Source organism: Carassius gibelio, chromosome A14 (assembly GCF_023724105.1).
Source record: "Carassius gibelio isolate Cgi1373 ecotype wild population from Czech Republic chromosome A14, carGib1.2-hapl.c, whole genome shotgun sequence".
Lineage (NCBI taxonomy): Eukaryota > Metazoa > Chordata > Actinopteri > Cypriniformes > Cyprinidae > Carassius > Carassius gibelio.
In genome coordinates this window covers 16,340,795-16,356,104 of record NC_068384.1, presented here as the reverse complement: position 1 = coordinate 16,356,104, position 15,310 = coordinate 16,340,795, and the positions used below count along the sequence as shown (strand labels likewise).

General features: G+C 35.4%; 1 protein-coding gene across 5 annotated transcripts in view; it reads right to left on the bottom strand.

The window, feature by feature from the left end:
- Window positions 1-15,310, bottom strand: part of LOC128027664 (PH and SEC7 domain-containing protein 2-like) — a 43,458-nt gene that overhangs the window by 10,124 nt on the left and 18,024 nt on the right. For 3 of the 5 annotated variants that reach the window (XM_052615459.1, XM_052615458.1, XM_052615460.1), the window contains 4 exons: window positions 3,647-3,841; window positions 3,459-3,539; window positions 2,327-2,439; window positions 1,881-1,941 (listed from right to left, as the gene is read on the bottom strand). In XM_052615459.1, the coding sequence (XP_052471419.1) occupies window positions 1,881-1,941; window positions 2,327-2,439; window positions 3,459-3,539; window positions 3,647-3,841 (450 nt within the window). Of the gene's footprint in view, window positions 1-1,880; window positions 1,942-2,326; window positions 2,440-3,458; window positions 3,540-3,646; window positions 3,842-10,643; window positions 11,155-15,310 lie in introns of those variants that run through there. The other 2 variants (XM_052615462.1, XM_052615461.1) reach the window with 2 other exon arrangements.

Below are 15,310 nucleotides of genomic sequence, written 5' to 3'. Positions count from 1 at the left end.
CATTGAGACATTTTTCTTTATAATTGTTAATATATTCAGTGACATGATTAAAAACTGTGACTGTGAATCAAAATTGAGGAAAAGGCTTGAGGGCTGTTTGATCCACAGAATCCACTTCTCAACATTTATTTAAAGATTGGGAAAAACTGAAAAAAAAATGCTGCTTATATATCATATTTGTTTCCTGTGTGTCTCTATTATCATTGCCCTGACAACATCGTTTTACCATATTTAGTAAAATTAAAGTTAAAAAACACACTCCAAACACACAGATCCTTGCATTTACCTACATTAGAAAAGAGCAAAAGCATGTCTGAAAAATGCCAGACAATAACAATTGCCAAAATAAGATTTGTCAGAAATGTTTGGCACTTAGTGAAGAAAAAAAAAATAAATAAATTATATTTTCAATCTATGTCATGCTTTGACATGCAAGTCACCACCGCAATAATAAATGGTTGAATGCACTTGCCAGGATGTTGGTATGCACTGAGTGTGTGTGTGTGTGTGTGTGTGTGTGTGTGTGTGTGTGTCTGTGTGGATCCCTATTAGAAAAGAAAAATGGAAATAAATACTTCCAGAACCAAAGCTGCTAAAAAAACTGAGTATTAATGTACTCTATGCTAGTTTCTTAATATGACTTGTGACCTATTTCAGTGAAAGTCTATGCAAATTTTTCATCCCTTTTATCATTTGCCAGAAAAAAAAGTCTGATTACTTCGAAAAGTAATAAGAAACATTTGCTCAACTATTTGAGCCATCACTCATGTCTGTAGCACAAATCATGCTTTTCACATCCATGAGCGATATTAATAATGATCCTTGACTTATGAAAGGACAATTTATTATGGTTTACAGCAATAACAAAAACTGTAGTTTAGTATTTAGTATAGTATTTTGGCAGAATATATGGTCACATCATGGCAGTCTTTTGTAAATATACATCACCATATTGAATTACAAAACAAAAGCAAATGCAACAATACAGAAATCAAATAAAAGAAATAAAAAACAAGCTATATTCAGAACCACAACAGTTATTTCTTAACTCTATGCAGTTGACAAAGCTGTCAGCAGATGGCAGTATCAAACCAGACCTTTGTGCCCTAAAAACATTCCAATACACATCAATATCTCAGTCTGTTTGAATCCTCCTACCACAGAGACACTTTAGATGAGTAATATTCCACAAATGATCGATGACAACATGCTGAAAACACATTAAAAGATAAGAAAAACACGAAGAAGAGAGGAGGAGAGCGAAGCACTTACCACCTGCCGCAAAATGAGTAAGTGGAAATGGAGAGAGAGAGGCATGTTTAGGTCAAAGTCACAGAGAACTGTAATATTACTTAGAAAAACACAAAAACAAGAGGTTTGTTAAGGAAAATGAAATTATGAAGTGCATATGGGGAGCAAAAGAGCTTTTCAGTTTAGTTGCTGATAACTGTTTATTAACATCATCTTCAAATATATATATACTGTATTTTATATTAAATGCACTTTAAAAAATATATAACTCTTCTTACAATACTTTCTTGAAAATGTGTTTATAAATGGGCAATCGTGGCCTTCTTCAGTCAAATATTTCTGTATAATGACCACTAGACATTTAATATGTTACATAGTGTCCAGCCAGCCATATATTACTGAAAAAAAATTAATACTTAACATCATGGTCCTGATTACCTTTTTGGTGTGAATACAGAATCTAGAAATATAAGACAGGACTGAAGGTGGTTTGTTTCCAGATCACTCTAATATTTGTTTCTGCAATTAGATTGAAGAGTAATTGCTAGTAGATCCAGTTACTGCAGTAACTAAACTTGTTAGTGTCAGACATGTTTGGATTCAACAACATAGAGAAGAGTCAAATACATACGTGTCCATGCAGGTCTGTGTTAAGAAGCATTAGTGCGCAGGTAAGTGTGTGAGCACCATCTATTAAAAAAAAAAGAGTTAGGAAAAAAAGAGTTAATAAGAAATCATATATTCTATAGATGATGTATTTAACTACAACACTGTTTCAAAACCAAACGAGCTGCATAGTAGCTACACACCACAGGATATTTAAAGCATCATTAGCACCATTTGCTAGCCTAGCAACATGGTAACATTAAACAAATGTTCTAAATAAGTCATTTTTGAGGTTCCATTTCAGTGAAGATGCAGTCTTACAATTCAGATGTCTATGCATGCAGTAGACAGCTTACTAGTGTTAAAGTAGAAAAAAAAATAACTTAAATGTTCATTGAAATACATCATGAGCTGCCATCATAAAATTTGAACTACATAGCAGAAGCTAAATCTAGAGAAATGCACTTGCCCTCTGAGGTGAGGGCTTCTGGGTTACAGTAGCAGAAGCGTTTGGAGAAGTGCACCAGCACACGTTCTCTCTCCTGTGTCTCTCCCATCAGAGGAAACGCCTTCAGGAAGTTCCTGCAAGCAGAGAACATGAAGACAATCATGATGATTTTCTCTTTCAAGAAAGCAACAATAGATGAATTTGAGCTTGCATAGCTAAATTTAAGCTCATTTTAGGACAATATTAAGGGGGAAAAAATCTATTTGGTATTTTTCTGATATAAATTATGAATAATCTAAAATTCAATTGGTTTTAAAGCTCAAGGTTTTTCTGTGATTGTGTGTAGGACTGCACAATAATATACCAATTTGACAATAAAACTGTAACATTAATAACAATAATCATTATTAATGCATTTTTTGGTGGAAAACAGCAGAGAGCCCTTAAAGCTTCTCTTTTGTTGACAACAAGTTAAGGAAAATGGTTGGGGCATGTTACGTTCCCAAATGCATGTCTATGTACTTGCACAGAGTGTGTTTCGTGCCAGTAAGTTGAGTCTAGACTGAATCAGAGCTTCCACTCTGTCTGTCTGGGATAATTATCGTTCTATCCAGAGAACTACTGTTAGTCCAGGACTGAAATATTTTTAACCACATTGTGCAACTGCGCTTAGTTCCTCCTCTTCTTGCAATGCAGGTATTTCAGTAATGGCATGCTTAACTTCTTCCAGTTTCAGGGGTATTTGTGGAACTGAGACATAAATATGTGACATACGTGAGTATTTAATCTAAAATAAGCTTCTTCCTCTTGTTGCAGCTAAACCACAGAAATAATACAAAGAAACAATGAAGCTGCTACATATTTCAAGTGCTTGTAAAACCTTTCTGTTCAACAACACTTGGAATTGTGAAACTGTCCTAATCAAGCTCAGCATGAAAAAATAAAGTTTTTATTACATTTTTGACTCGTCCACACTGAAATCTTATTGGACCAAATTCCTGATCAACGTAGCTGTATATTACACATCGAATATGTTCAGTCTGGCTGTGATTTTGTTGGTACATTTGCTATTTTGCTTTCAGTTGGGATCAGTTTTTGCACTGTTCAAGTCACTAACAATCTTGGTTTTATTTTATGGTTGAACTGTTCTCACCTCAGCGCTCTGTCTAATGACAACCCTGTGAAATCAAAGAAGCTCAGGTACTCCGATGCCACCAACTGGCTGAATTCATTACTGCATGAGAAAGAGACAAGGAAGAGAGGGATTGTGGGCATAAATGAAAAGAGTTTTATTCCACTTCCTTTCCCATATAATACGCTCATTCACACACAAACGCTCACTTCTTGCCCAGGTGTCGAGCCACGTCACAGCGCTTGAAGCCCTCCAGATAAAATAGTCGCTTAGCCAATCGTTTGGCAGCATCTGCGTCGACGCGGCAGCCGTTGGCGAGAGTATCCGTGCTTCCTCTCTCCAGCGTGTCCACACTGCCCAACTCAGAATCCGAGTCACACAGCACATCTGTGAGGCTAGCATCACTGCAGAAACAAAAAAACATCAATGTCCAGATGGAAAATATAGCCAGAACCAAGATGGTAGATGAAAGATGGTTTTGGATCAGTGTTTCTCAACTTTTTTGACTGAAAGACCCCCCCTGTCCAACATAATATTCGAGGCCAACTAAAAAATGCGGTGGGAATCCAAATTCTGATTTCTGGGATTTCAAATCCAACTAAATATGGCTTTAAAATTATAAGCAAATATGAAGTAATAAAAGGAACACATTAAAACAAAAGAAACAAAGAAACACATCACAAGCAATAAACAAAAGGAGATTTTCACAGATGAGGACACTGAAAGATTTTTCTCAGAAGGGTGCTGTTTGATTATTACTAATAGACAGTACATTTGCACTAATGCACAGATCTATTTTAACATCAGATATTTTGTCCGGTCCTTAATTCATAACTGAATGTGTTTACATTCGTTTCACATCATAACAGCGTTTAGAGATCCTGAAGTCTTCCAAATATATTCAGAATCATGATGCATCAGAGAATCAATAGTTTTCTTCCACTCCTACTACATAACATTATTAGAACTATAATTATAACATATGTATTAGGTATAATATTTTAATGACAGAAACTGGAAGGGTTGATAAAGGTAAATTAATTAACCACAGTTCATTTTGTGATTCCAGACATTTCAAGAACTGTATTTCCTTAGATAAAACCAATAGTTATTAACGGGGGAAAAATAGGTTTGAAGCTTGATTATTGATTTTTTTAGCATCTTAAATTAGATTGTTTTATTTACAACAACAACAATAATCCTAAAATATATATTTAATTAAAACAAAAGCCCTCCTTGCTGAGCCCCCTAGATGAGAAACACTGTTTTAGATGGTTTATATCTAGCTGTTTATGGTCATTATAGATGATTTAAATACTAGCTGTTGAGACCAAGGTCAACATGCCAGACCATCTTGGTTTAACTGTCTAGAGATGGTAAACCAATGGCGAACCAACTCAACTCAATCAGGTTGGATCTGCTTTTTCCAACATTCCATATGTTACACTAGTTTTATGATATTAGCTAATCCTAAAAAACTATCATACACGTATGTTCAAATTTAGGCTATTGATAAAAGCATCCAATCTAAGTCCATTAAAATGCTCCTGCAATTCATGCCACTGAATTAGCTTTTAGCTCATGGGTGGCAAAGAGCATCTTGAGAGAAACACAATCTTTTTTTCCCGCCAAGAAACGGCACATCTAATTCAACTAATTAAAATCTCGATGTGTACAATTACTGCAATGGAGGCAAGGGGCTCATTAGGATGTTCTTTAAATGACGCTGTAATTTGGGATGAGGAGTTTTCGTTTCGAATGCTGAGCTCCAGAGAGGACAGAACCTGCGTGACTCAAGCACGCCATTACTGAAGTGAGAGACTCCAAAGCTTTTCATATGATTTATTTATGATCTTCTGTCTGGTTATGGTAAAACTGTGCATAAATGAATGTGCCTTGGGTTGTTTTATTGTAATTATAAATATTTTAGGAATGTTCAAAACTACATATTTTCATTGGGTTGCCTGAATATCTACTATAATTTAGGCTTTTGGGTACTTTTCTTATGGGATATTTATATAAGATGTGTAAGTTTTAGCAAACCAGCATTTTATAATGATTTCCGAAGGATTATGTGACACAGAAGACTGAAGGAATGATGCTGAAAATTCAGCTTTGCATAACGGGAATAATAATTTATATTTTTAAAATATAAAAACATCAAAATAATTCGTTTAAAATGTTATAATATTTCACAATATTACAAATAAATGCAACCTTGGCCAAATGAATTGCAGAGGACAAATTAAAACAATGCTGTCATCACTCTGTAAGCAGACATGAAGAGAAACACACTGCAAATACAGATGGCAACAGTTTACAGGTCAACAGTTTAGTCTTGATGCGTGTCCGCAGCCTTCTGAATAAATTCTGGCTGTCATTTTCATTGTGGATGAGTCCATTCAAATTTGTTTTGCATAATTTGATTAGCACAACTGCATTAGCTCCAAACTCAATAAGGAACGGTAATGTGTTGGTTGCCATGGCGCCAGTAGAACCTGGTGTTCCGGGAAAGAGAAAGAGGGTGTAATTTGTGTCCCTCCCAAGCAGATGGCCCCTTCATCAGCATTACCCATAATGCCCTAGAAAAGCCCTGACAAATCCCACATGGCACAAAGTGAGCAGTCAAGCAGGCAGTATTGCACAGTGAAGAACAAAGTAACAGGAGCAGTGTGTGATGGGCAGTAGATCAAGGTGATGAATGATTCCCGATTTCATCAGGAGATCACAAAATTATTTCAGAATTTGCTGATAATGCACCCACCCTCGGGCCATCCAAGATTTAGATGAGTTTGCTTCTTCAAAGTGTTGGGTGACATGGTCATTTTTCAAATCGTCATATCGTCAGCCCGTGAGATCGACGATACACGATATCATCGTGCCTGGGTGGAGCATAGTTCTTTGTCATAGCAGAACTATTTGGTGTTTCTAAACCATGCATGTGCGCGAGAGAGAGCCTATGGAATCCCCAATATTCTAAAAAATATACTTTCAAACATACTGATAAACTAACGTTAAATAGAAAAATACTGTATTTTAAACAGCTAGTTCATATATTGTCGGGCGCAACTGTCTTATCCCGCGTCCTGTGACAAATTTGCCGCATCTGCGCACGGAAGTTATCAGTCTAAATGTTCTGCAAAATCAGTCAATGGTGAAAATTGATACTAGCTTTCATTTAATGTCCAATGGTTAAACACTAATATTGGACATAAACGAACACGTTAAATATAAAATATTCAAAACAGGTAAGTTCACATACAGTATTTGGAGTAAAGTTGAATTGAACTGATGCATCAGTCATACAGCGCTCCTCATGATGAGACCGACGCACCGCCGCAGAAACAAGAATGAGATGCATTCTCACATAACTGTGGCATTAAACTCAGTTAGTGAGGGTTCGTTTAAAATATTGCACATATTGGCCATTTAGATTACTTGTTAAAGTGCAAGAAATACCTTATATCTGCAGATGATGTAGGCCTACATCTGTCTGTGCATGGAGACTCCTTCACCGACTACAGGCTCTAATCCTCATTTGCGCGTACACGGTGTACGTGTGGGTGTGTGTGTGTGTGCGTGTGTGAGAAATGCGGTGCTGAAGTGTAATAGCTGGGCAGTTTGATAGCTGAATTATAATAGACTGCCAAATAAAAAAATAATAATAATTATTATAATTTAATACATTAATAGGAGAATGAGCCTAATATCGTTTTGAATATCGACAGAGACAACTGGTATCATCGATATCTCTTCATAAGACTTTAACTGATGGGCTGGAGTCGTGTGGATTACTTGTGATTTACTGTGATGTATTTATCAGATGTTAGTCTATCATTCTGACGGCACCCATTCACTGCAGAGGATCCATTGATGATCAAGTGGTCTAATGCTCAATTTTTCCAAATCTGTTCCGATGAAGAAACAAACTCATCTGCATCTAGGATGGTCACATCTGGAATAGATACTAATCAAAAGCAAATATCTGATCCGTACGGATTTTTGTTTGAAAAACTTTTGTAGACGCATCTGTTGCTTGATACTGAGATTCAGTTAATATTGAACAATTATAAAGAATACATTTTAATGATGTGGATTAACAATTCTGGAGAATAAGAATAGATTTGGCATATACAGTACATATGGTATGATATCTGATTATTTATTGATCACATATTGATCTGTGTTATTAAACTTATCTTTCAGTAATATATGAAGACGTAACATAAAGCTACGAGGAAATGTCTTCTGAGTTTAGATTTTACAATCGTCTCCTTCCCCTTCCTGTGAATCAAAACACTCACTGAATCATCACAAGTATGACTCACACCTACAGTATGTGAGCACGTATCTGCACTGAGATAGGTGTGTATTAGATCGCCAGACTCTCAGTGCCATGGACATACTCTTTCAGTGGTCAGGGGTCAAAACAGCTGGCCTTTTGTATGTTAGTCCTGTATACATAATGACTGAAAAAACCTGATCGGAAAGCAACACATCTCCATCTGCCACCGGACTGCAGTGATCGATAATAATAATAGATTGCACAGTAATAATATTATTGATTTCTAAAAGAACCTAAGTAGGACATTGCCAAGGATGTATAAGATTACAGGAGCCACTGAGCTATCACAGCTATCATAGAAAATAATTGATTGTATGAGATTAAAGTAAATAATCATTTAATTTTGTATACAATTTTTTTTTATTAAGATCTACCACAGAAAACACACACACACTGTATTATTTGTGGGCAAAATGCACTTCTATTCAAACATATGGCGGATTAAGATTAAAAAAAAATTTGTACTTTTTAGCAAAAGTGCATTAAATTGCATAAAATTACAGTAAAGCTAATTATAATGTTACAAAATATTTCTGTTTCAAATAAATGCTGCTCTATTGAACTTTCTATTCATTAAAGAATCCTGGGGGGGGGGGGGTTATCATTTTCCACAACAATATTAGGCAGCACATCTGTGTTCAACACCGATTTGCCATCACATGAATAAATTACATTTTTAAAAATATATTAAAATATTAATAATATTTCACAATATTACTGCATTTACTGCAATAAATGCATCCTTGGTGAACATTAAAGACCTTTTTCAAAAATATTAAAATGTCTTATCAACGCCAAATTTTGAACAGTAGTTTAAGTATTAATAATTGTAAACCAACAGGTCCAAAACTAGCCATTAAACTTCAATTTAGGCTAAACTGATTTAGAATGATATACATGCAATCTGTCATATACAATTGTATTTTTTATTTGTTAATCTCTCTCTCTCTCTCTCTCTCTCTCTCTCTCTCTCTCTCTCTCTCTCTCTCTCTCTCTCTCTCTATATATATATATATATATATATATATATATTTATTTTTTATTTTTTTATAAATATAATTAAATTTATTTACTGACTGTTTGTGTTTATTATAGTTTTTATTTCATATTTAAAACATTTTTGGACATATTATGTTATATGAATATAATAATAATTTAATATCACTGTCAAAAGTACCACAATATTACCATATGATACCATTACTGTACCATGGGACCACCAAAGTATTCTTTGTAATGGTGTTTAATTCCTAAACAACAAAGACCTTCCACATAAGTGATTTCATTAGTTAAAAATAAATCACAGCCGGACGTCCTGCTAACAGCAGCTCTAGAGGGTAGATAAACATTATAAGTGACTATGACAGGACTTAATGTGCCAGCACTGATATACAGTATTCCTACAAAGAAGCCAACAGCCGTGTCTCTGTGTAGACCTGCGCTGCTGCTGAGCAAGGCAGGAGATTAAACATGAGACTGCTTGTCTGTGACTCACATGCCAACATCTCTCCCTGCCAGCTCTGATGCCACTGAAGAGGGTGTGTTGGGTGAACAGAGCGAGGTGTGAATGAGTTCCTGCATCTTGTCAATTAGCCAAATCAAAAATCCCACTTTGTGAGTGTGTGTGTGTGTATTGTCTTACTGAAATACATCAAACCAGCAGGGTCAGACAGAAATGCATTATGCATCAGAACGTGCAATGAAAACATTCTGGTTAAGATGGGAATTTATCCAACCAAACACAAGCTCACACTAAATAGACCTTTAGGCTATGTATTTTATCCAAACCCATTTGATGAGGGAAGAGATTAAAAGGTATAGTTCACCCAAAAATTCTAATTCTGTCATCATTTACTCACCCTCACATCATTCCAAACCTGTTTGCATTTCTTTCTTCTGTGGAACCCAAAATGAGCTATTTTGAAGAGTGTTGGTAAACAGATAATTTTGGGTCCCATTGACATCCATAGTATTTTTTGTCAATACTATGGAAGTCCATAGGACAAGAATTCATTTGGCTACTTTTGTACAAACTTTGAGTAACAATTGAATACAATAAAACCACACTGGCATCAATTCAGACCCCCCCCCCCCCATCACACATGTCAGGTAAGGGCAGACTGTAGCATTTTTATTCCAACAAGTTGTCACATGTCTTTACAGGTTGTGATTTTATGCAAATAATCAATTATAATATTTGCTGGAAAAACACTAGTTTTATATAGTTTATGTATTTGTTGGGTTGTATCCTTTCAAATTTTTTCCTGTTTTGTTACTGTTTTACGATTGTACTTGAAATGCCTCTGATTGGCTAACAGCTGGTCCCCCAAGTGGGGCATGTTGTCACAAAAGGTCACTGTCTTAAATGAACTGTATCTTTTTTTCCTGATAGATACTGGTGGAACTGTTCAAGAGCTTATTTTAAGACTTCAAGGACTTAATAATAATAATAATAATAATAATAATAATAATAATAATAATAATAAAATAAATAATAATAATATTGTTTCAAAAATAAATATACGCTAACAAATTGGAGTAAAACCGTGAAACTATTCCCGGTCACCACTAAAATATTCAAAGAGTGTCCCATAGACGGGATAAACAGCCAACAGATGTGTTCAGAGAAGACCAAAGGGGCGAGATGTCCCCCAGAAAAAAAGAAAACCCAATACTTTTAGCTTCAGTAACGTCCCGTAATAAATTTCACATAGCACAAGAAAAAAACTTAGGTCAACACTTAATGACACAAATTCAAACTCAATTTCTATTTTTTTTAAGTCTATTTGCGTCAGTTGAAGGTCTTTTAAAGCGATATACACTGTGTAGAAGAAACAAAAGCTAGAGACAACAAAACTTACAGAAGTCCCAGAAGAAGGTCGAAATGCACTTCATATTCATCTTTCCACATCTTTCACTGGAGATCATACATCAGTCCCGCGCGGAGCGAGAAAAATCCCTTCAGCTCCATTCGCCTTCAGGCGCTTTACGCAATGAATAATCAGGTTTTCCCCCAAATGGAACAAGTTTTCGACGCTTTTGCGACTAAAATGGGCGTTCTGCCGCTATGTGTCACCGCATCCCGTTTACGGTCTTCGACAAATAAATGTTTTGACGCGACAAACTCAAAGAGAAACCGCGCGCGCGTGTAGCTCCGGCTCGTTGGCGCAAACGGCTTCCCAACGTGAAGTTCCTCAAAGTCAGACACAAGGGAAGGGGGCGGAGAGAGGCGCTCTGGATGTATTGGATTACTCAAATTGAGTCCTGCTGGGGCCACATTTCCATATTTCCAATGATGAAGTGGCGATCTGGACCGGAGCCCGGGAGCGCCAGGCCGTAGTCTGGACTGTCTCGCGCCGCCGTGATTACTATCAGAGTTGTGCCTCTCTTCATCACTTACGCTCATCGATGTCAAACTCGATTACATTTAATCATAAGCATAACTAACAGAAACAAAGACGAATAAAAACAGTTATTTTACCGTCATGGCCTGGTATATCAGCAAGTAATAACTAATACTATTACTTTATTATAAATATATTATATATATAAATAATACAAAAATATCTCATTTAAACTCGATCATAAATGGGAGTCAGAGATGTTGGAATCAAACAAGAGACCTTTATAATACTGCATAAAAATATGACACTATTCAATACGCTTATATTCTGAGGAAAATTAATGAATGAGTGAATTCATGTATAAATATTGTTATGATAGAAATCAATTTAATTTTACTGTTGAATCTCAACTATTCCAATCCAATCTACTAGTTTGCATTTTAATTTATTGGTAACTATTATGTAGATAGTAGCCTTAGAGGTAAAGTTAATAGCCATTTCATTACCACAAGGAACAATATTGGGCCTACTTTTACTTTTATTAGTGGTTTATCATGGTAGAATAAAATGCTATGCTTGACTGAAACTTGAAGTTTAAAACTGTTACTAACAACAAATACTAGTCAAATAACAGTACAAATAACCTATACTTGAGAATCGCAAGAGACTAGAAGTCAAATTTCAAAATTTGCAATTTGTTACCAATAACACTAAAATAAATACTAATATATGATGTTATATGGATTATTTCAAGTCTAAAATATTTGAGCTCACAACAAACTGGAACATGTGATGCAGCGCAATAACATTTCCATGTGACTCACCTCCATAAAGGCAGAATGGATACAGATAACGTCCAACACACTCACACACAGACCATGAATTCATGACAAAATGCTCTATCCTTCTGAATTCATCCAGCTGTAACGCTGTATATTTAACATTTACAGTTATCTCTTCAAGATCAGGATGTGGGGCCAAGCTACTATGATGTATGATACAATAAAGTGCCTTGTTAATGTGTGTGAGTGTAGTCTCTTATCTGTGGTATATGCATGCTTCAGTAACCTGCAGCCACAACATGTTTGTCTTCTCATCAACAAACATCAGATCATTCAGCTGAATGACCATCATAATTGGTTACAATGATCATCGCAGCTGACGCCGCCCTACCATAGAAAGTAATCATCATCCTACTGTCTCTCTCTGTACTTAACCATTGAGAAACTTGAGAAACTGAACTGAGAGCACAGATTTACTTAGTACACTTTAAAATGACTTCAGTTTCTTGCCAAGGCAAAATTTCATCAATGTTTCATTCATTTTCAAACGTTTTCTTAATCTAACTTTTATATTTTCTTTTCTTTTAGTATTATTTCAATTACTGAAAACAAATTTGAATAGTTTAAGCTTTAGTTAACAATAAAAACACTGTTTGGAGACTGTTTAGATTATATAGAATTTGTTATTTATTTCTGTCACAAAATATTCTGGCTGGATGACATGCGCATGGCTTTTTCACAGCTCTTGAAACTTCACTGGAATACCCTTGACCTGAGATTTCATTTTAGCATTTTTTTCCCAGGACTTGAAAGCTAAAAGCTATTAAATTACAGAAATGCACAATAAAAGTCATTCTGGACTTCAGTACATTTATCTTTATGGTGCTTTTTTTGAAGCTTGACAGCTCCAGTCCACATTTACTTTCGTTATAATGAATAGAAGTCAGGATATTCTTCAAAAACCACCCCTGCGTTGCACAGAAGAATGTAAGTTATCTACACTAGACATATGGAAAGACATGAGGGTGAGTAAATGATGACAAATGTTTGTATTTGGTTGAACAATTTCTTTAAACATTTCTTCTCCATTCTTGCAGTCACTTTAAGCTGCTGAGCAACTGACAGCAGTACTGAAGAGTCAGAGATAGGATGGAGCTAATTATAGACTGGGTTTAAACCCAGTAAAGAAAGACTTCTCTGTGATACAGTCTTGCGAGGATTTAACAGCACGGCACAGTGCGAATGGTGAAGACCCATCATGATGTATTCTGACACATACACACACACTTATTAATAACATTTCTCTCTCTTCTTATCTTTTGTTTAATGGCTTATGCTCCTGAAGTAATGCATTCTAAAAAGTAATATATTCTGCTAAACACCTAAATGGTCTCTGATTTATGAAAAGATTGTTACCTATACAGCAAAAAAATTAAATATGTAATAATACATTTTATGAGGATGCTTTAGGTCAACATGAAACCTCAACACCTTCCAAAGGAGGATCAATTGCATTTTTGCATTTTGAGTGTTTAAATGTTATGAAAACATTTTTGAAAATACACTATCAAAATGCAATTATTTGAGATATATATATCAAAAGATACATATGGAAATAATGAAATTCATTAAAAATAAATTGATAAATATGCACGTATATGCCCTTTCACTTCAAATGTTTTCTTATTTAAAAGAGGTATAGATATATTACTGGAGCACAAGATAAAGATGGTGATTAAGAAAATGTGTTTATCTTTTTTTTTTTTTTTTGCAGTGTATTTGCAGTACAACTTGGTTTGATTTTCCACAACTAGAGGATCTATATTTCATTCTACATAGGTTAAAGACATATTTCAGAAAGTGTATAACACTGAAAAACTACAAACACAGTTATCAAGGGATGTGAACGTCAATACCTCCAAGAGTAATTGAGTAAATAATATTGATTTCACACAAGCAAAATGCCTTTGAAAAAAAGAAAAGGCCAAGTTTTTTTTTTTTTACAGTAATCCTTTCTCTTTGTTGTACGAAAGTATGCATGTGTTTGTGTGCAATGTTTATTTCAGCCAGTGTGTATGTGTCAGAAAGAGAGAGACTGTCTGTGTGTGTGTATAGCTCTCCTGCATCCTGTAGGGATAATCATCAGCTAGACAGCACTCATACGCTGATCTTACACACACAACCAGGATGGAGCGGAACCAGGCAGGAAGTTTGCGCGCGCGCGTGTGTGTCTATGTGTGTGTAGTGACTGCATGTGGTACAATTAATAAAAATGCATCAGATTTCATGTCACATATTGACCTTTTCTAAGGCAGTCAGAGCTGACAGATCAATCACCTAATCAAGTCTAAACTCAGGTCAGTCTCAGTGGAGAGATAATGAAACATGGGCCTTCTGAAAATGAATAGATTGCTCTTAAGATGGCAGGAGAGAGTGTTATAAGTTTCAGCAGTGTGAATTCCTAATAGAAAATCATTGCTATTGTACATAAAAGCATGCATTGACTTGCACACTCACTCATGCTCAGCAATGCTTTGAACAACTGAGGGATTTGTTGATGAATGGTTTGGGACTCGCTTGCAATTCCTCTCCGAGTTTTAAGTAAACAGGGATTTCCAGTAAACACTAATCTAATAGTCAACGATGGTCTGTAATCATCAGTGTAACTAAAGTGCATATTCAGGATTAGGATTAATTAAAAATATAATAATTCAAGAAGTGAAAACTCATATCAGTTGACTGAAAATGTGAATATTGAAGTGACATGTGCCCTTCAATGTTGACGGAGGTTTTGGTCCTGTAAGTGAGGCCTCGAGCTAGCATTCACTTAAAAATGCATAAGAGATATTGATAATTTTTTTTCACATAAACACCCTCCTGAATGCAAACATCATCTCCCTTTGACTAGAAATTGCAAGTAGCAAATCAAGGTGCATAGCTGCAACGTAAGCTAAAGGCTGTTGGTTATTTAAATAAAGACGCTTTCTATATTTCCCACAACACCTTCCTGTTTGAAAAAAATTACGCATCTGGTCCACAAATGATAATGTATAAAATATGATGAAATAGATTAGGGTAGGATTTTTTGTCTAGCACAAAACTCATGCAAACAGACTATGTTTTAATTAACTCCCTTTGCAATCATGATGCTTGTGAGACTGGATTTGCTAATTACCAGCATATGCTCTTTTCCTTCTGTTGGCAACTGTAGACACAGTGCAGCACTTGTTCTATTCGCTGTGATGATTTTATCAACCATATTCAACCACCATGCAACTCTAAAGAACTACAAATGAAGAACACATGTGGCTAGTGTAGCATTACCAGCCTCTAGTAGACCACAGGCTAATAAAGTTAGCCACTACTGCTGAAAGAGAGGAGTTTTAATGAATAGTGTGCAAT